Consider the following 20440-nt stretch of genomic DNA (forward strand, 5'->3'; position numbering starts at 1 on the left):
TCTACACCAGACCAATAGCCACAGGAGCTATCGCACAATGGAATCAAGGGGATAGGTACATAGCCTCAAATCACATTTACATGGCTGGCATTGATAGCTATATAATTTCTTAAAAAAAAAGACAAATTAAAAAAAAGATTGAAAGCGCTTCAGCGTATGTACTCGAATATGTTCTGCCCTTTGAGCGAAAACCCCCCAATTTCTTCTTTCTTTCAAAGCAGGTAACAGCAAGGACACCGACCGCCTCATAATTGCGACATTGCTTTGTGTTCCGTTTGGGGCCTAGTCGCTTTAAGCTAAGAAACATATACCCTATGGTTCATATCACTCCGTATATATTGAGAACCGACTAACTCTGTTTCTGTCGTCCTTTGTATTCTCATCGGTGGAATACGCATGCATCTCGTGCTCAGACACGTTAGCCGTTGCCTTACCCTTGCTGTCCCTATTATTTCCATCGTCACTGTTATTCATCGAACTACGCACTCCAAGCCCGTTCTCTACATCTGTGTTCGGAAGGCCATCAGCGTCAGACTTGGCATTTGCTGCGCGGCCGGTGAATAGGTCGCCCTCGAAGGGGTAGAGTGTTGGCCTGCGGGGCGGCGACTTGTTTGTAGCCGTCATCCACACTAGTGCCGTCATATCCTTTCCAAGCGCCTCGATGACGGGCGTAACGATGGGGAGAGATGCGAACATGACCGCGTAGGAGGTCACACCTACGACTGCGATGTTAATGCCATATGGAATCCCGCGCTCGGCGAGAACAATCAAGAGCCAAGAGCCGTAGCTCCAGAAGACAAGACCGTGGATGAGGTAGATTGTGAAGACGTGTGGGAAGAGGATGAGAAAAGGCGGCGTAGAGAGAAACCATTGGACTGCAGAGGAGAGCTCGACTACAGCTTGCATGCCACCCGCAAACAGCAGGCCGTTTAGACGCGGCGTATAGTACGGTGGATAACCAGCCAAGTCTGTGTTCATGATGGCCTCGCCCGATGACGCATCTGGGTGGATGCCTCGTTCGCCAGTGCTGAAATTGAAAGTCGTGGCTCCCCAAGTAGGCAGTACGTTAGCAAGAAACCCTAGGCCAACGCAGGTCCAAAAAAAAGTAATGACAGGATAGTATGCCGCCGGTTTGCTGTTCAGAAACGCCTTCCACTTGAATGTTACATCAAGGTCGGTGAGGATAAGACCAATCCATAGGTATGTGCCCCAGGATTGCGCATACCAGTGGTTTATCAGGCAGAAGGAATAGTATGCCATGCGCTTCCATGGCGTCTTTATTTCGTAGACGACGACAGCGCCGAGGAGAACGAGCCAAGAGCCTTGAAGTTGGACAGCGATGGTCCAAAGCACACCGGTGCAGTAGTGCAGTGTGATTTGGGGAACGGCGTTGGGTACAAGGAACATGAGTTCCAGGATCTCAGAGATGTACTGGGCAAAGTTGTTGTATCGCGTTACGTACGGCCATGTAGACCACGTTAAACTGGGGATGTATTGGAGGAAGCGCGTTGCCCCGATGTCGATGAAAAAGTACTCCAATAGCGCCATACTGGCTACTGGTATCATAAGACGGGGAGTACGACGTACGGTAGCCTTGCAGATTTCATCCATCCGGCCTTTTCGCAGATATGGTGCAGTCAAGAAACGGACGGAGGTTGTGAAGAAGACACCAAGCCACATTTGATTGAGCAGGAAGGGACCGACGATGCGCTGTGCCCAGGGTTCAGATGCGTTATGTGCGTCAGCACTGGGCGTGACAATTGCAGGAACAAAAGTCAAACCAAAATGCATGACAGTAACAACAAGCGAACAGAGTGCTGTCAACCCAGCAAGATGGTCAATACGTTGCCGAGCTGGAGGCTGAACACGCATGCGCGGAGCTGGCAGAGCGGACTCGGTGACAGTCTCCATTGCGATTTTCCCCTCTGGTATAGGCAGTCCAGTGCGTGGGTCGTTTAATGTGAGTTGTGAGTCATGGTGTTCCTGAAGAGAGCCCATGGGTGGTATCCCTGACATGGCGGTAGGCATGGGGAGATATAAATCCTCGCGCGTGGTGTTAAAGTTGCTGTTGTAGGGCGTGGGACCGCGGCTGTCGAAAATGGTCGAATTTGCTCGGGACATACGATCCTTTGGAGTTGAATCTCCCAATGTTGATGGAGCGGGCACTGCTTCAATCCTCTCAATGGCGAGATCATCTATCGAGTTGCGCTTCTGGGAATTTGATGACGTCTTGTCATCAGAGCTCCGGATGTCACCAGAGGGGCGATCGGCGAATATGTCATTCGAGGCCACAGTGTATGCGCTAGCGCCAAAGCTGTTCTTCTCATCTTCACCCGGCATGGTTACTGGAGCTGGAGTCTCCTTGGGAAGATCGCTGTTGAACTTGGGTACAAGACGTTTGACAAGGGCGTGGATAATCAGAACAGTCGAGAAGATGATGCAAGTTACCGAGAGCCAGAGAGCCGGCATGCGCTTGATGTCCCTATCAGCGTTTTGCTTCCATTTCTTGGTCGCGATCTCGGTAAAAGGGGTTGAACCACGCAATGAAATATCGTCCATTGAGCATGCGGCAGTCAACGGGCAACGGACGGCAAAGTCTTGGCGAGAGTCGTCGGTCATCGAAGATGAATTGAAGAACATACGAATCCAGCCAACTTCTGCAACAGACGCATACTCGGTTGGGGGACCACGCATTGAGTAACGGTTACCCGTCGACCAGTGCTTGAAGTACAAGGCGGAGGGAACCGATGGCATTTTCTTGTTCTTCTTTTGAAGGACCTGTCTTGTGAGATTGCCCCCAATGTAGAAATTGATGTAGTCTACAGTCCAGTCGATTCTGTACTCGGTGAATTCCCATGGGTTAATGCTGCCGTTAGCCATTCCACCACCGAGAGTGGTGTAGTTGCGGTTGGCAGCCGTATCATTCAGTAACTGGCTGAAGTTCATGCCGAGATTACGAGTCGTGAACTCGTTGTTAACAAAGGTGCCAACCCAGGGGTTGGCATGATAATTGGTGTTCATAACACTGAGTTCTGTCATCTGAGTCTCGTTGTATTTCCACATCATAGAAGCTGCGGTGCCGAGAGCTCTTCTGCTTGGCGACTTGATCAATGTGCGAAAGGAGCCATGCTGGATGTCACGTCTTGCGGTTCGAAGACTAGCACCTGTGACAATATGGTCTGCTGTTGACGGCTGCACAACAAGATCGAGGGCCACACTTTGATTGATTCTGACATTGGCCGGAGACGCGCCTTCTCGGTAGACGGCATTCTGGGGAGCTTTAGTTTGAGATGATAATGTATATAACATGACGCATAACCTACCCAGTCTTTGCCATATCTCTGCTGAAATTCCTCTGCAACGAAATCGGCTGGGATGTCTGTCGTTTCGTTGAAGTAAACAATGATAGAGTCGGTGAAGAGCTCCTTAGTTTGGCCGTCGTAGAAGCCGCAGGTACAGCTCTCTTGTCCACGAGAGACATCGGCAAGCGCAGGCAGCACATGCACAAGGACAAGGCCAAGTAAAGGGATGGAACGCATAACGGCCTATTTATGACGGGGTGACAGAACACAGAGGGACAGCAAAGGACTGTCGAGGTTGTATTTGTCTCCCAGACGCAGGTAGCCGTGCGAGGCGAATTTAAAAAAGACAATCTATCAACGATGCTTTTCGGGCGGAGAGGAGCCGCAACCATTCCCCGACCTTCCCTAGCATGGAAAAGTCGCATGTGGGAAGTCTCCTATCCGCTGTCCGTTGCCCGCTGCACGCTCTTGAGCTGCCAATGGAGTCATCATGATCGGAAGGCAACCTCAACCGTGCGCCGTGCGCCGTGCGACAAGGTTGAAAAAGCTCTGCAAGCTTCCTTGGCAAGCAACATGCACTGCTCGCAACATTACAGTAGTGATGAACGTCGTGACATGGGTCTAGTTGGTTCTCGCATGAAGCGGAGTAGGTTGAGGAGAACGCCGTGCTCGTTGTAAACTTAGTGGGTCGGAAACGTGCATCGCATCCGTGCCTTCACGCTAACACGTGCTAAGCTATCTAGGTATCCCAAAACTTTCCGCGTCTGTTGAGAAACTCCTGATCGTTGATCGTCGCCATTAGAATGCAGCAGTTGCTACAGTATCTCAGCTCCTTTTCGGATCTATGGGTCTGTGTCATGCCGCCTGCATTTACGGTCATGATCCCCTGCATCTAGCATGCCACGGCCGATGCGATATGCGTTGGCGTAAGCATTGGCTGGTATCGCGACTTCTTGCAGATTTAGAATCACCAATCGTACCGTATACTAGGATGGGGAAGCGCTGAGAGCGGCACGTGGCGGTATCACTTTCATCTCGCCGATGCTATTTCATCATCATCGCACAGGGCGCCGCTGCATCGGACATGCACAAACAGTTCGCTGGAGCGGTTAAGATTACGGTAAAAAGCATCCCGTTTGCTGGGCCTTCCCAAGGAACGTCAGCTCCACCTGCAACTTGGCGTACTCTGGATTTTCGTGGCCGCGGAACTACCTAGGTATACACGCGTGGTTGGCATGGACTATGGTGAGCCATCAGTGCCGACCCACTCCGGTCTCATCTCCTTGTCATCAAGTTTTCGGCATTGCTAGATAACAATGCCGATCACAGATGTAGCACAAGGCGTGCGTGGAGATCAGTTCTCATAGGTGTCATTGCACAATATAGGTGAACTCTCCAAGGCTCCGGGAAGATCGTTTCTTCTGCCTGCTACCACTCTCAACCGTCTGTCATCAGCTACAGCACAAGAGTGTGCAACATATGTTCTTTATTCGCTCTCAACCCACCGTTTGAACTCCTCAGTAGTCACCACTCGTTTTGACTGCCCCTCCACACACTCACTACCGTCACATCGCCCACTCGTTTAACGATGTCAGACAAGAAAGACTGCGTCATAAACGTTGGAGACGTCACTTCTCCTAAACCTGTTACCGCCGAGAAGCCCTCTACGAAGCCCAGTTTAGCTGCTGCTCTAACTCCTGCGCGGATGTCAGCATTCGTGCAGGAGTGGACGCCTTTCGGTCTCGTCGCTTCCTACTACATCTTTTCCGTCTGTATGTATATGTACTGCAGCAACGGGTTGATTGCCGTCTTCTGGTTCATCTACATGGCAACCAACTTCTACATTGCCGGAATGACTGTCTTGGAGGCCTTCTTTAGCATCACTCCTTGCCGCGAGGCAAGAGAAATTGTTACCCAAGCCACAGAGAAGGGATGGAACTTCCCCACGCCGAACAAGGACCTACCGATTCTTGACCTCCTCATAGTCGCCTATCTCCCCAACGAGCAAGACATCATCATGGATCGCGCACACTATGCGCTCAAGGAGATCGACTACCCCAGAGACAAAATTCGCGTTACCATCCTCTACAACACACCCAAAGCTATCGAGCCCCTAGAGACTGAGCTACACCAACTCCCCATGCAGTTCTCGCATGCTAGGGTCATCAAAGTGCCCAACTCGACGTCGAAGGCCGACAATCTAAACTATTACTTCACCCTGGACACGGGCTCAGACCTCATCGCCATCTACGACTGTGACCACTACCCACATCCGTACGCTTCTCGATGGGCTGCAGAGCGCTTCATGGCGGAAAAAGATGTCGATGTTGTACAGGGTCGTTGCATCGTATTCAACTCGGATGACAGCTTCATGACGCGGTTGATTTCGGTCGAGTTTGACAAAATCTACGCTGTTTCGCATCCGGGTCGTTCCACCATGTGGGGGTTCGGGCTCTTCTGCGGCTCCAACGGCTACTGGCGCACTTCACTGCTTCGCGACCTCAGGATGGACGAAAGCATGTTGACCGAGGATATTGATTCAGCACTCCGCGCTTTCTCCAGGGGTGCCAAGACGGTCCATGATCTCAATGTGACCTCGTACGAACTCGCCCCAACCACGTTTCAAGCCTTCTGGAAGCAACGGCTTCGTTGGGCTCAGGGCTGGGCACAAGCGAGTATGCGGCACATGAAGATGGTCTACAACGATGTCAACGACCCGCTACACGAGGAATACACCAAGCGCAGTTTCACAGCCCGTTTCGGGGTGCTTTCGCTCCTGCTCATCCGCGAGTCGTCGTATTATCTCGTCACACAGTACACATGTCTCGTCTTATCTTTTGTTATCGTAAAATTCCCAACCAACTGGGAAGCCCTGTGGAGACTGGTCTATTTCCAGTACCCTGTGTCACAGTGGCTTTTTATAATCAGGTTCGTACTCGCAATCTCACACGGTAACTAGCCCTTGTGCATGACCGCTGACAGTACCACAGTATCATATGCCTGTTCGCAACACTCTGGATAACCAATCAGGTCAAGTCCGAGTTTGTGTCGAGAAAAATGATTGTTCTCTTCTCCGTACTGTATCCCTTTTACCTTATTCTTAATGCAACAATCGGGCTTTACGGACACGCCCGCCAGATTGTTAACTATAGCTCCTGGAACCCTACGGCCAGGACGTAATTTGTAGTCACCAGCACGACACGGGACTTGTCTCCCGGTTCGGTAGCTAACCTCTCTTCTATTTTCTTCTCGTCTTGGCACCTCTATAGAAAAGCTGTTTATGCGTAATGATGGCGGTCGGTTGGAGTTGGAGATGGCACTCGGCTTGCAATAGCATGTACATAATCGGACTATCAAGACCAATGCAAGCACAATTCGGTCCTACACAGCGTCTATAATGACAAGATGCGAACGTGAATTGCATGTGAAGAGCCAAAGACTGTTTTCCCGCGACGATTGGGCTTTGAAGGGCACATAGCCAATCACTCTCAGTCCGAAACGTAACTCGGCCTCGCCGTGCATGAGGTGACCAGGAAATGCAGAGCAACCTACCAGCCCTGCTCTTCTTGGCCGGCACCTCTGCTCCCCGCCAATGCTGATCGTCTACCAACGGGGACCCATTCTCCGGCAACGAGCAGAATCAATATTTGCTAAACAAACGTCCCTGCATCCAACCCGCCCTGTCAAAAACCCTCGTGCTTGGCAATACAGCAAGCGCCTCGAAAACCCGCGACTTGGCAGCCTTGTCGTGCACAGCCGCACAGAAGGAAGTTAGACATGGTCGGGATATTACAATTGGACTGCGCCATGTACGTTAGCGATCTACATGGCGGTGCGCTAGTCACTAGCATGCCCGCCCCCACTCTGCCACAGCCGTGAACAAGCCCTGGAGGCGTGGGATGCACGACGCGAGCGTGAGTAATGACTGATACAGCTGCGCGATTGAGTGCTGACCGACTGGCGGCACTACCCGCAACCACAAACTACAACGGCATCTTCTACGGTTGGTTGAGCTAGAAACTGTGTCCTAGTTGCCAGTAGCGTGCCGGTTGTTACCTTTGTTTTGTTATGCTGCAATTACACACCGTGTCTGTTGACAACACATGCAAGCCTAGAGCACATCCTGACTGTTGAGCTCCGTCTTGTTGCCGGAATAGCACTCAAGCCCGTGGACTTGGTGTAGGTGTTCTGAAGCACGGATGTCGATACGTGTCCGTCGGCTACCATACACCTGGCAGATCGTGGGCCTCTGATCATGACCAGGTCGAGGTGGAAGAAGCCTTCTTGTTATGTGCGCCACAACGTACAAGGAAACGTCAGGCAGCTATCGTCGCTCAATGCCGTCGCTGGGGGCCAGACGGAGAGTTCATGGGAAGACAAGTACGATACATGACGACACTCGGGCGCATCGACCGTCGGCAGACTTCTTCCCATACTCAACGTGACGAAAATGCTGGGATCGTCAAGTCCTAGACAACCATCATCGCCCGTTCGCCGGCGTGACTGGTCGGCCAGTAATTGATGCAAACCATGGCACTAGCGCAAGCGGGTACGTACAGTTCACAAGCCTAATCACTCTTCTATCAAACATGCCTACTGCCACGGCGAATTTCTGCCTGGCTGAAACGGAAGCGCCACTAAACGCAGTGCTGCCCGGTGTGCATACCTGCCTGCATGCATGCATGCATGCAATATGCATTTCGACGCCCAAAGACTGTCCCCGAGAGATTGCGCTGGACACTAGGCCCAACATCTATATACCAAAATGCGCATAGCTCAGCGTGAGCACGGCAGAAATAGCAAATATCTTGACGTGTGACTTGGATGGAGGATGGTTGAGGCGGGCGGTCAAAAGAACTGTTCGTTGAATCTCGGGTCTCCCATCGGGGGTACGTGCTGTAGTACGGTCGGCATAGCACGTGGGAAAACATGACCGTGCTTTACTGCTTTTCATCTCTGTCATGTTGCAAGTGGTTCATCAAGTCCGCGGCTCTGGCGGTGAAAAAGTGCTTGCATTTTCTCCTTCAATACATCTTCATCCGACTGCTATTCACCGCTCTATTCACGCATCTCTTTCGAGAAAGACATCATGGCTTCCAGCATCAAGTCAACACTCCAGATATCTCCTCTAGCAATCTTTTCCTCGGTTGCAACAACACCGACGACGACCGTAACGCTCGATCAGAACCATCTAGTCGGACTGCGCGGCCTCCTAGTCCTACAATCCTTCCTCTTTGTCTTTTTCCAGGCCTTCCTACCAGATGCAGCCATCGATTCCAAAAACTTCAATGGACCAGCCTACCAGACCGGAATCCGAAAGTCCATCTCCGTCATCCTGGCCAACGGGCCCTTGATATACGGATGGATCATCTTCCTCTCCGCACGCACAATCTGCTTACCATATATCTCAAACAAGTCGCGAGAGGTTTGCGCATCCAGCGTCTTCCGTCGCAGTATCAGACTCTGGATCCCGACCTTTGTCGCCTATTCTCTCTCGGCAGCGGCATTCAGCACCACATCTACCGACTACATTTCAGACTTCCTAACCTCGACCAATAATGTCTCCACCATTGCACCGCTACGTATGAGCAATTTTCTCATCTACTTCAACTCGCTCTTTGAGCTCTTCTGGGTGAACAAGAACTACGCTTCGCAGGCCGCTAACCTCGCATTCCCATCTGGCACACTCTGGATAGTCTCTGTCCTCTTTCAGCAGAGCTATACCATCTACATGACCATGGTCATTGTGCCCTCCACCCGAGTCTCGTGGCGTGTCAAAGCCATGGTCGCCTTCATCGCAGCAGCCTGGTGGGTACAAAGTTGGGCGTGGTATAGCATCACTGGTCTCCTCATTGCCGACGCAGTTCTCAACATGGACTTTCAAACCCGGTCTCGACGTGGCCTTTTGATAGGGAAGCTTACGCTGCCCATCTGGCCTCTTTATGCCATCATGGCTTTTACAGGCGTGCTGCTGCAATTCCTCTTCATCTCGGCCAAGCCATCTATGCGCGACGACGAATTATACGGCCACACCGCCTTGTATGAAGATGGGTTCCTGAATGAGAACATGGACGGCAGTCAGCCCATGACAAGAGTAGACAACTATCTCATCATCCTCGGTGCCTCGCTTTTAATTGAAACGTTTGAGTGGCCTCGTGGTGTTCTCCGCGGCGGCTTCTTCGTTGCCATGGGCAGGAGGAGTTTTAGTAAGTCGACCCTTTTCAGATTCACACTTGCTGAAATGTTTACTCACGCCGCCCAGGTTGGTTTCTCATGCAATCACTCGTCATCTATACGGTCGGCATCAAACTGTACATGCAAATGGCTGGAACGGGGAGCAACACTGCTATGAGCGGGTTCGTGACTTTTCTTGTCTGTCTGCCACTTACCGCCCTGCTGTCCGAGATATTCTATCGTGTCGTGGATATACCGAGTATCGTCGTTGCGAGAAGCTTTTGGGCGTTTATGACGACATAAGCAGGGCACTCGCGTGTAGCAGGGGTCTGCACGGAAGATGCACATTATCTTCTTGGTCAATTTCATCTACTATACGCGCTACTACCATACATTACGCAGGGCTTTGGAGGGTGCGCGCTACCGTAGACATGTGCACATGCAGCGTGGCTTCATGTGACATGTACACACTACCACCCGGGTGACATAAAAACTTGACAGTGTGGGTAAGCACCTAATAGGCGTGTCTGGCGACTACAGTGGCCCTTGTACACTAGTATGTCAAGTATTTTCTGACACCCGGGTGCTACCACGTACAAGATGAACCAATTGAACTGCTTAGTAATTGAATACAGCCAACCTGCACAACCATTCATTTTGCCATCATCCTCACACCTGCCCCATGCTTTTAGCCAAATAGTCAGAACAGGACCATATATATCGATACATTTTCCAGGGAAAAAAGCTGTCAGTCCAGCAAGCTCCCCTCCCCGCGCTTTAGAAAGCGTCCAAACCACCTTGCAAATAAATTATGATGAGATTAATACCGTCCCCAGCATTGTCCCAAAGACAAAAAGGAAAACGCCGCTTGCAATGCATGATATGCGGGCTCCCCCTTGATAAGGAAAGCAAAACAAAAAGCAAAGACTGTTCTGACTTGTCCCCCGGCACGGCTTTTTTGCCCATTTCCGACTTCTGCTGCATTCTCCACCTGTATCGCAGTCCGGTCCAGTCCACACCGCTCGGACCGTTCTACACGCAAAGATGCTGTGACGGAATGGGGTGTTGAAACACAGTGGACAAATCACAAACAAAAGGAGCAAAATCCGCTCAGAGCTCAGAGTTTTTCCATGTTGAAAAGAAAAACACCCCCGCCCCACAAGTCCCTGTCCACCCAGGAAGAGGGAAGCAAACGGGAAGAGAAATGAGGACGAAGACAACCAGCCAAGTAAGTCTACAGGGTGGATAGCGTACCGCGGAAAACCAGCTACTCCGAATTTCGAATAGGGGTTGTTTTGTTGCGAGAATGATATCAAACCAGCGAGCCAAGGAGGAAGAATGAGTTGAAGGAGGACTTCAGTTAAGGAAGCCCTTGCATCCAATAGATCCACAAAGACACGGAATCCGATCCGTGGCATCCATTTCACGTTCGAATTTGTAGTCGTATGTGAGTTCCTCGTCTGCATTACAAGTCAGCATTTCCGTATACTACCAAATCAACTATACCATAGGATTGCACATGTTTGACTTACCAGAGTTGATGTCCCGCAATGCGTAGATGACAATACGCTTCGTGTTGTCCACACGAATGATCTTGGCGGTGCAGTTTGGCGTGCAAGAGTGATTGATGAAGCGGGCGATGCCGCCCATCTTTGTCGCATCAATTACCGTATCCTCGTCAATGCGGAACAGATAACTCGATCCTACGCCCTGCATATCGTACTTTGCTTCTCGCAGGTCGGCAACACGCTGGCGCACCTTTTCGCCCACGTATTCAATAATCATATCGTTGACAGCGATGGGTTCTTGGGCATACAGACCCCAGTTGTGAATCGCGGAGCGGTCGAATTTCACCAGCTTCTTACGCTTCTTGAGTTGGTTGAAGCGCAAGGCGTCGCCTTCGGCACCGGACATGTTCTTGGAGATGTTGATGTCATTGACCATACGGCGGTTGTTGGCGCGGTTAGCACGCGAGTTTGCCGTCGAAGTCTTATTGGAACTTGTCTGAAACTTGAACCCCTCGACCGAGACGACGCTTCGCTCTTCCTGCTTTGCCTGGCGTTGACGCTCTTCGCGCTCCTTTTGGACGCGAATGCGATGAGGCAGATACTTTGACTTTTCGGATTCCCGAATCTTCTTGACACCTTCTGTGCGCGCCGAGCCAGTCGAGTTGGGTACATAGTACCCTTCGATCTTGGTCTCTGTGCGGGAGACACCCTCTTGACCGTTGCGGTTGAGATGCTTGATTGACTTTTGTTTCCAGGCCCAAGATTGTGCGTCTCCAATCCTCGCAGGGGCAGTCGACTCCAGCGCGACCTTGAGATGACGCAGGTCCTCATCATCCTTGAGCATGTGTTGCCATCCGTCAATGTCCATGACCACACTCAGATCGTCTTCCACAGTCTTGCGAGGCTCATCGGAAGATACTCCCCAATTAACAGAACCGCGATCGTCCTTGCTCGTCTCTGCAGCAATCTCGTCTTCCATGACCTTGACCTCTGCGACTTCGGCAACCTCTTTCTCAACAAGTGTCTCAGTTCCCACCGCCTGTGCCTGTGCAGCCTTGGCCTCCTCTTCAATCTGCTTCTTGGTCTTCTTCTTGTTCTTAGGCGGCGCCTTCTTCTTGAGCGTTTTCAGCGACTCGGGAAGCTCAGTAGTTTCAATCGGCTTGAGCGCTTCATCGTCTTGTGTAATAACGACTTCAGGCTCAAGTTTGTCGGCTGGACTTGCTGTAATGTTGAAGATTGCGTCTGCTTCTTGCTCGATCTTCCGCAATCTTCTGAAACCCTTGAGCGCTTTGTCTGCCTTTTTCCAGATGGGCGAGGAACGAGGAAGAATGGCAAGCACTTGTTCCAGCTCTTTCTCTGCCATGTTCTCAGGGTCCTTGTGTATACAATGAGCAAGCAGACTCCTCGCGTGGGAGTCGTCCATTTCCTCGTCACTGTCTTCACCCCATCCAGTCTCGATACGGCGCCGCTTGGCGCGATGAGCTCTTGATGACTCTTCCTCTTCCTCTTCCTCCTCCTCGACATCAGTAGAAGGAGCACGACTGATGGGCCGACTCTCCTGTTCTTCTGTGCCGCGTGTCAACTGGCTGCGGCTCTCGTCGTCGGACTCCTCAGGCTCAAACATTTCAATCATCTGTCTATGGAGGCCACGAGCCACACGAGGCTTCGGCGCGGATGCCTTTCTTCGTTCATCCACAAATGCATTGACAATCCTGGGAGGTTTCTTTCCACGCCTGGTACTCGGATCCCATGCGCCTAATCCTCTCCGGCCGCCACGAGCACCGAAACCTCCATTGCGGCCCTTGGGCGTACCGGCGCCGAATGTGTCGAAGCCTGGGGCGAGAAGCGCAGGCGGCCGCACATCCTCGTCCTTCTTGGGTGGAGCCGGGATATTGAGTCGCCGGCGCTTCTCGACATGGAGCTCGGGATCCAGCAGCTCCAATATGGTGGGGGCGGCTAATTTTGTCTTGATCTCCCCAAGAAGCTTCTCCAGTAATTCCTGTCGCACAAAGTCAACAGCTGCATATACAGGGTCCAGCGAGTCGGCGCGTTGTTGCTTCTCTAATGCCAGATCTTCTGCCTCTTCCTGTGCTATCCGCTCCTCTATAGCCTTGCGCTTCTTGTCTGCTACTACGCGTTCCGGGCTCGGACTTCGCTCGTAGTTGGGGTCGCCATATTGATTGCACTCCATGTTCATGACATAAGTGAACAAGGCCTGCATATGGCACTCCTTGTAGCATCGAACTGTCTCCTCCTCGCCGCGCTTGGATTCTTCAAAGGTCACATAGTAACCGGTCTGGTCGCATCGCACAGCGTTCCACCGGAAGTTCTTTAGCCGCTTCTTGAGATGCTCTACCGTGGTGGCGAGGACAGTTACGTATGCGTGTGCGATGAAGATGTACGGCTTGCGCTTGAGCGTCGGTTTTATGGGCTCGCGTTCAATTAGGTAGGACAGCGCAGCCTTTCGTGTCAATGGTTCTCGAGGCATGGCTATCAGCGGGCGGGCGCCTTTCCCAGAAGGGCCTTTGGGAACATTGGCTGGCAGGTCGAAATTTGCAGGACCAGTTGGAGGCGCAATGCTTGCCGCTTTCGCAGCGTATTTGGCCCGCAACTTCTCCTCTTCCTTGCGGCTTTGCTGCACAGCCATGTCTACGAGCTTTGCGCATCTGCGTCCCTCACGGTCGGATTGGACTTTGATTATGTGCTGTGCAAGGCGCTGACCGGTGCCTTCTCGCTCGGCTCGCTTTGCGGACGTGGTGGCTTTCATGGCGTCGGTGCCGCGCATGGGAGGAGTGTCGCGAAACTTGACCAAGCATATGCCAAGCGGGCTGCCATTATCAGGATGGACCTGGTTGCGCAGAGTGTCGACGTCGCCGTAGGTGGAGAAGAAGGCACGCAATTGCACATCGGGGGTCAAGGGATCAAATCCCGTGACAACGACTTGGGTGGCTGGACCCGGGCCGCAGGATATGCGGTGGTCGAACGAGTAGGGCTTTGCGACATAAGGGGCTAGGCGGAGCTTCGACTTGGGGGCACCTGTGAAGGATGTCTTAATGACATAGTTCCCCGTCGTGTAGCCGGCAATGGCCAGGCGCGGATCTGGAGGGGGGGACGGGTCGCCCTGTAACACAAGTCAAGTTAGCCTTAGCGTCACAGGGCGACCACATGGATGCATGTATCTATAGCCTTCACGTACCTTGTCCAGTATTGTAGTATATTTGGCCGTCCCTTTCGCTCTCGCCCGCCTGTCGAGTTTGGGGTCAAGTTGGGCGTCGTAGGTGGCGCGCTGGCCCAGGACACCGTCGGGTGGGAAGACGGAGCGCCGCGTCTCGGGCGGCGTATTTATGGGGGTGATGGTGTCGGCCATGGTGACGGCGACGGCGACAGCGACATTGTTGGGCGCGCTCGCTGGCGCCGCGTGTGCAGCGGGGGCGGTTGCGTGCATGGTCGTCTCGTACGAGAGCTTGGAAGCGCGTGGACTGGGCAGCTTGCCTGGTGGAGACGAGTCTGAGCTGGTCAAGGGCGTGAGGGCGTGGAGGGAATGCTTGTGGCCAGAGCGCGACATGGTGGAAGGCGCGGACAAGATGGAGGAAGCGGGCGGCGTAGGGGCAGACGAGTCCGAGTCGACTTCGTCTAGCAGCTCGCCAGGACGCCGTGCATGGTTGGGGGGTGAGAGTGGCTTCTTCCTGTGTCTGAGCGTGCGCGTTGTGCCCGTTGCAGCCAAGGACGAGAAGGAGGAAATGGCAGACGAGTCGGGGCGATGCGAAGCTGCCCGCCGCAGTGACCTCTCTTCTCTGTCGCCGCGTCGTCGGCCGGACATGGACTTGATATCACACCGTCGCCCGTCTGTAGTCGGCCGTCGCTGATGGCTCGTCGCTAGTTTTCTCGTTTTTGGCGTCAATACGAGTTCGCCCTCTCCATTGCTTGCTGTGGAGAAGGAGTAGTAGTAGTATCAGCAGTAGTAGTCTAGTATAATATAGCTGTGCAGTCGTGTATGTATAGGCGCGTTGCTGTTCAGACCCAGAATCGGGTATATAGACAACGCGCAGCCAACGCGGTGGGCACGTGTCAGAGGCCGCGGCCGCGGGCGGGACAGGTGAAACAGGTGTGCACAAGGCAAAATGATGAAATGGGCGAGTGAATCGGTTGCGCGCTGCTCGCTGCTTGCTGCTCGCACAGATTGGGGTTGGTGTTGAGAGAGGGCCGTCGTTCAGGAATGTTAGGCCCAGGTATCCATGTAGTACCCATGCATCCCAGCCGCCAAGCTAGCGTGTGAGGAAGAAAAAAAAGGAGAGCTGCACCACCTAACCATCACTCGCCGCCGACCATGTCTCTTCGACCCAACAATCTGACGTCGAGAACATGGTCGCATAAAGCTTGCGCATCACTGCCTGCATGAAATTGCTGTCCGCCGCCTGTCGCCTACCGGCCTACCGTCCTACCACTGCACATTGCAACGTGCATCTGCAGAGGCATGCACCAACCAGCCCAGAGCACAGGAATCTCTTCCCTATATGAATACATGTTGGTACATTTAGTCTTGTTTTTTTTTTAATTTTTTTTAAAGAAGGCACTTGTAAGTGAGAGAAAGTGAGAGAAAGTGAGAAGAGAGAGTGACATGTTGCACGTGAGCAATGTAGCGAGGAGCTACATTTGATGTACCATGTTGAATCCTGAATTCTGAATCTCGAGCAGCAGACAAATGCCTACATACCGCCTAGTCCACAAACTTTCCCTCAACCCATCCCCTCCTCTTGACACCCAGCTCCACCGCCGCACTGCCCCAGTCCTCGCCATGGTTGTGTCCTTCGTTGCCGTTCTTGCCCCCAATTCCCGCCCTCACAAGTCCCTGCTCGTCGCTCAACAGCGTCAACAGGCCAAAGATGACGGGCACGTTGTTATCCAGCTGCAGCCTCATTAACCCGTGGCTTACCGCTTCCGAAATGTACTCAAAGTGCATCGTCTCGCCCTTGATGAGCACACCAATGGCAATTATAGCGTCAAAGGGCGAGTTGGACGTCTTGGACGGTGTTATGGAGAGAGAAGTGAGGTCAGACGTGGAGCCTAGGAGGTCGGCAGCTGCGCCTACCACGCCTGTCGAGGAAGACTGAATCTGCGAGGCCGAGTAGAGTCTAGTTTGGTCGTCAAGTCAGCACCTTCATGTCTTCCTCAAGACTACATGGCACACATACTGCTTGACAGCGTACGGCAGCTCATAACTGCCTGGCACAGTCTGCACAACAATGTTCTCGTCCTTGACACCCGCCTCCTTCAACTTCTTCCTGGTACCCTCCAGAAGCGCGTCAATGATTTTAGTGTTCCATCTCGCGTGCACAATGCCGATGCGCAGTGCGGAGCCTGTGCACAACCATCAGCCCAAACGTGGCCCAACGAGATATCGTGGCCGGCTCCGTCGCAGCGGGGTTGAAGGGGCTCGCTGGTGAGCTTACCGTCGTAGGTTTTGGGTGCACCGGGACCCTTGATGGATGCCATACCAACCGTCTAGATTAATCTACCTCTTCAAGAGCTGAGAGCTATATGTGTAGCCTGGAATCTTCTTGGCTATCTGTCAATGTGGTTACCGAGTCGGCTGAAGAATGCAGGAACACTCTCCTCCTCTCGAGCTACCCCGCAAGCGAGAGGCAGGGATCCCGCGCCTTGCAATGGTGTCATCGGGACAGGGGTACCAAAAGCCGCGTGTCAGTCCTGCACAGTCCGTCAAAATAAAGGGCCGTCACTGAATACCAACACAAAATGAAGAGAAGATTTTGTTCATTCCAAAAAGGCCAGTAGCTATGTCGCTCTAGTCTTAAATATCGTAAAGTGCCATACATAAAGCCACATCCAAGAGTTCAATCATAAATCTCAAATGGGGTCAAGGCCAAATCATATCCAGCGTCTCTATCCCAGAGAGGACCTTGGTTAAAAACATGGCCTATTCGACCGTAACCGACTTGGCAAGGTTGCGAGGCATATCGACATTGACGCCCTCGGCAACGGCCATCCAGTATGACATGAGTTGCAGAGGGACAACGTTGATAAGACCCTGCAGAACATCAACGTTCTTGGGCACCTCAATCTTGTCAGTCTTGTCCGTAGGGAACTCCGGGTCGTCCTCGTTGCAGATGATGATCGGCCGGCCGCTACGGGCAATAACCTGCTGGTATGCGTTGAGCGACTTGGCAAAGATGTCGTCGCGGGTGAGGATCATGACAATGGGGAGGTTTTCGTCGACCAGGGCCAGGACACCATGCTTGAGCTCTCCCGACATGACAGCCTCGCAATGTAGGTACGAGATTTCCTTGATCTTCAAAGCACCCTCGAGCGCAGTGGCGTGCTGAGAGCCACGACCGAGAAGCAGGAGAGACTTCTGGTTCTTGAACCTCTCGCAGAGCTTCTTGATGGGCTGGTCAAGCTTAAGCACCTCCTTGAACTGGTCCGAGATCCTGGTAAGACCCTCGATGATCTCTTCGCGCCTCTTCTGCTTGGAAGCACGGTCCTCGCTGAGGGACAGCGCGAACATGACCATACAGACAAACTGCGACGTGTATGCCTTGGTCGAGGCAACACCAATCTCAGGACCGGCGTTGATGTGAACACCGCAGTGGGTGAGGAGAGAGATGGAGGAACCGACCGTGTTGACAATACCGACCGTCAGGGCACCGCGCTCCAGGCAGTAGCGAAGAGCACCTAGGGAGTCGGCAGTCTCACCGGATTGCGAGACGAAGACACACGTGTCGTCACGGAAGACGGGTGCTTGGCGGTCCAGGAAATCAGAGGCCAGCTCAACAGCAATGGGGATCTCGGTAAGCTCTTCGAAGACACCACGGACAGCCATGCACGAGTGGTACGAAGTACCGCAAGCAATGAAGATGATCCTCCTGCATCGCCTAATGGTAGATAGGTATTGGCGAAGACCACCAAGAGTGACCGTCTTGTTGACAGCATCGAGACGACCACGCATAGCGTTGACAACCGACTCTGGCTGCTCGAAGATTTCCTTCTGCATGAAGTGGTCGAAGCGGCCCTTCATGATTTCCTGGAGCTGGATCTCAAGCGTCTGGATGGTTCGGACGTTGGAAGAGCCATCGTCCTTGTGCAGACGGTGGATGTTCAGCGATCCCTCGTGGATGTGTGCAATGTCATCGTCCTCGAGGTACAGGACCTTCTTGGTGTGCTCAACAATAGAAGAGGGGTCGGACGAGAGGAAGAATTCGGTGGGCATGGGAACGCCGTCGTCCGAGAGGAAGGCTCGCGATTGCGATCGGTGGAGGAGCGATTTGTCCGGAGGAGCAAGGAGGTTGTTGGACTTCTTTAGCGCAACGTTGTGTGACGCGCTCTCGGCGGGGAGAGCTGCACCCTCATCGTTGTACTCGACATCAACAAAGTCGACCTTCATCTTCTTCTGTGTCCGCACACCAATGACAAGGGGCGAACCCTTGCGGGCAGCCACAACCTCATGGGGGTAGTGAACCGACTTGAGGAGCAGACCAAAGGCACCCTGGAGTTCCTTGATGACAGCCTTGACAAGCGAGGGGAAGCTCAGGTCGGGGTGTTCGCTCCAGATGTACTTTGTGAGCTTTGCAATAGCCTCGGTGTCGGTCTCGGTCTCGAACTTGAAGCCCTTGCTCTCAAGCAGCGTCTTGAGTTCTTTGTAGTTTGTGATGATGCCATTGTGTACGACGGAGAACTCCCAATTGGGGTCAGACCTGGTGATGGTGGGTTAGTGTCGTCACCAATGAGTGCAGTCATGTGTCGAGGCAAACGTACCTGTGAGGATGGCAGTTGACACGCGAAGGGGGGCCGTGGGTGGCCCATCGCGTGTGGGCAATGCCGGCGTGCGAGTCGAAGACCTTGTTGAGGTCGAAGTTCTGCTCATCAACAAGCTTCTTGAGCGAAGCGACCTTGCCAACCTCCTTGACGGCGTAGACCTCGTTCTTCTTGTCACCATCGATGGCGAGACCGGCCGAGTCGTAGCCACGGTATTCTAGACGCTGTAGACCTGTGCAGACACGGCCGTTAGCAGCCAGCCAGACGGGTGCAGCAACACACGGCCAGAACAAGAACGGCACTGCTTACCATTGATGAGTGTGTCGACAATGTACTTCCTGTCCTTCTCCACCAAGTAGTTGATGTAACCGAAGATACCGCTGGTGCAATGGTCAGCTTCGGGCTTCCAGCTCTCTCAGCTCTCACAGTCGGCGGGTAGCTGTGCAGTTTCGCAGCCCGGTAGTGGGGCAGCGGGACTTACCACATGGCGAGCAAACGAAAGTAGGGGGTTAAATAGAAATGCAAGCGGAAGCGATCGTAGGGCAGTCGGGGTCAATTGGCTGGAATGAGAAGAGTATGGGCTGGGTGGGTACAAGTAGAAGACAGATGAGCGAGAAGAGAAAGAGCGGTGGTGTGTTTGACTTATATCTTCCAGGCCAAGCTACTGAGCAATGCCCCAGCGACGCCCTTCCCCACTCCACCTAGCCTAGCCTCGCCAATGCAGCGTATCGCAGACGCGGTGACGCCGCTCTACCACACTTGAAATCTTAGCTGTTGCTGTCGATAACTCTGTCGTATCCTCCCCTATTTCGTCATGCTGGAGCAGCCAATGATGCCCTGTAAGTCCATCGTAGTCTGTTACCGTTCCTGACCAGATCGCCCGCTATTCCCATCGTTTCTCAGGGACCACGAGGCGCAGCACCTCCAAAATAGCAACGCTAGCCACTTTTCCCTGTCAACCGACCATGTCCATGTCTACATGTGGTGAATTTGCCATGTCGCCGCAAACACTACTGCTATGTACCTCTCGCTCTCTCAACGGGCCGTCCGAGTAGCTCAGCGCCAGCCGCCTTTTCGCCTGACTGACTGACACACGGGACCCACGTGCTTACGGGAAGCATTTCTAAATATGTACCGTACTCATACTCGCCCACCACACCCGTAGTACGACGTCTGCGGTTGACCATGTCTTGATTTGACTTTGACATGCACCGTACAGTACATAGACATGGCAAAACAAATTCTGTTATCAGTGTAGCTGTCGCTGTAGCTGCAGCTTCCACCAGCCCACAGCCAAGGTTTCGCCGCATATACCTCGCCACCATGCAGAAAAGTCAATCAGACGGTGAGGCCCCAGCCATGCAACAACTGACATGACTGCAACAAACTCGACCACGAGAGTCGTGGCTTGCCCGTCCTAGTAATGCATACGAACCATGCTTTCCAGTAGCACTGAACATATGGAATTACGCGGGCCAAGGGCTGCCTCTTCGCTGAGAGGCGACGGTGAGCCTCCGTCAGCTGCGGCTAACATGCGCACAAGGTTCCAAGTCCTTCCCGCTCTGCACAAGAAAGCTTAGCTTGCTGACCTGCTACGGCTAGCGTCAGCCGCACCTAGCCTCAGCCCAGCCTCACAATGACCAGCTCACGGCAACCTTTCCTTACTTAAACGAGACACGAGATGCT

The 20440-nt window shown here is 53.0% G+C and overlaps 6 protein-coding genes across 6 annotated transcripts; 2 read left to right on the forward strand and 4 right to left on the reverse strand.

The window, feature by feature from the left end:
- Positions 1-324: 324 nt before the first annotated feature.
- Positions 325-3539, reverse strand: PtrM4_032000 (Acyl-transf-3 multi-domain protein; the record flags this gene model as incomplete). Its single annotated transcript, XM_066103991.1, has 2 exons — positions 325-3270; positions 3324-3539. 2 exons carry the CDS (start codon positions 3537-3539, stop codon positions 325-327), a joined length of 3162 nt encoding a protein of 1053 aa, XP_065966193.1.
- A 1351-nt stretch (positions 3540-4890) lies between these two features.
- PtrM4_032010 (glycosyltransferase family 2 protein) lies at positions 4891-6482 on the forward strand (the record flags this gene model as incomplete). The annotated part of the gene is made up of 2 exons (XM_001939040.1): positions 4891-6230; positions 6293-6482. 2 exons carry the CDS (start codon positions 4891-4893, stop codon positions 6480-6482), a joined length of 1530 nt encoding a protein of 509 aa, XP_001939075.1.
- A 1909-nt stretch (positions 6483-8391) lies between these two features.
- On the forward strand, positions 8392-9779 carry PtrM4_032020 (Acyl-transf-3 domain containing protein; the record flags this gene model as incomplete). The annotated part of the gene is made up of 2 exons (XM_001939041.1): positions 8392-9508; positions 9565-9779. 2 exons carry the CDS (start codon positions 8392-8394, stop codon positions 9777-9779), a joined length of 1332 nt encoding a protein of 443 aa, XP_001939076.1.
- A 1053-nt stretch (positions 9780-10832) lies between these two features.
- Positions 10833-14804, reverse strand: PtrM4_032030 (protein containing SET domain protein; the record flags this gene model as incomplete). Its single annotated transcript, XM_066103992.1, has 6 exons — positions 10833-10936; positions 11009-12023; positions 12174-12452; positions 12507-14105; positions 14181-14229; positions 14443-14804. 6 exons carry the CDS (start codon positions 14802-14804, stop codon positions 10833-10835), a joined length of 3408 nt encoding a protein of 1135 aa, XP_065966194.1.
- Positions 14805-15701: 897 nt separating this feature from the next.
- Positions 15702-16477, reverse strand: PtrM4_032040 (RibH, Riboflavin synthase beta-chain; the record flags this gene model as incomplete). Its single annotated transcript, XM_001939043.2, has 3 exons — positions 15702-16116; positions 16177-16342; positions 16435-16477. 3 exons carry the CDS (start codon positions 16475-16477, stop codon positions 15702-15704), a joined length of 624 nt encoding a protein of 207 aa, XP_001939078.1.
- Positions 16478-16919: 442 nt separating this feature from the next.
- PtrM4_032050 (GlmS, Glucosamine 6-phosphate synthetase protein) lies at positions 16920-19240 on the reverse strand (the record flags this gene model as incomplete). Its single annotated transcript, XM_001939044.2, has 4 exons — positions 16920-18693; positions 18755-18986; positions 19064-19134; positions 19236-19240. The coding sequence occupies 4 exons, from the start codon at positions 19238-19240 to the stop codon at positions 16920-16922; spliced, it is 2082 nt and encodes a 693-aa protein (XP_001939079.1).
- Positions 19241-20440: the final 1200 nt, after the last annotated feature.

The sequence above is a fragment of the Pyrenophora tritici-repentis genome, chromosome 1, assembly GCF_003171515.1.
Source record: "Pyrenophora tritici-repentis strain M4 chromosome 1, whole genome shotgun sequence".
Lineage (NCBI taxonomy): Eukaryota > Fungi > Ascomycota > Dothideomycetes > Pleosporales > Pleosporaceae > Pyrenophora > Pyrenophora tritici-repentis.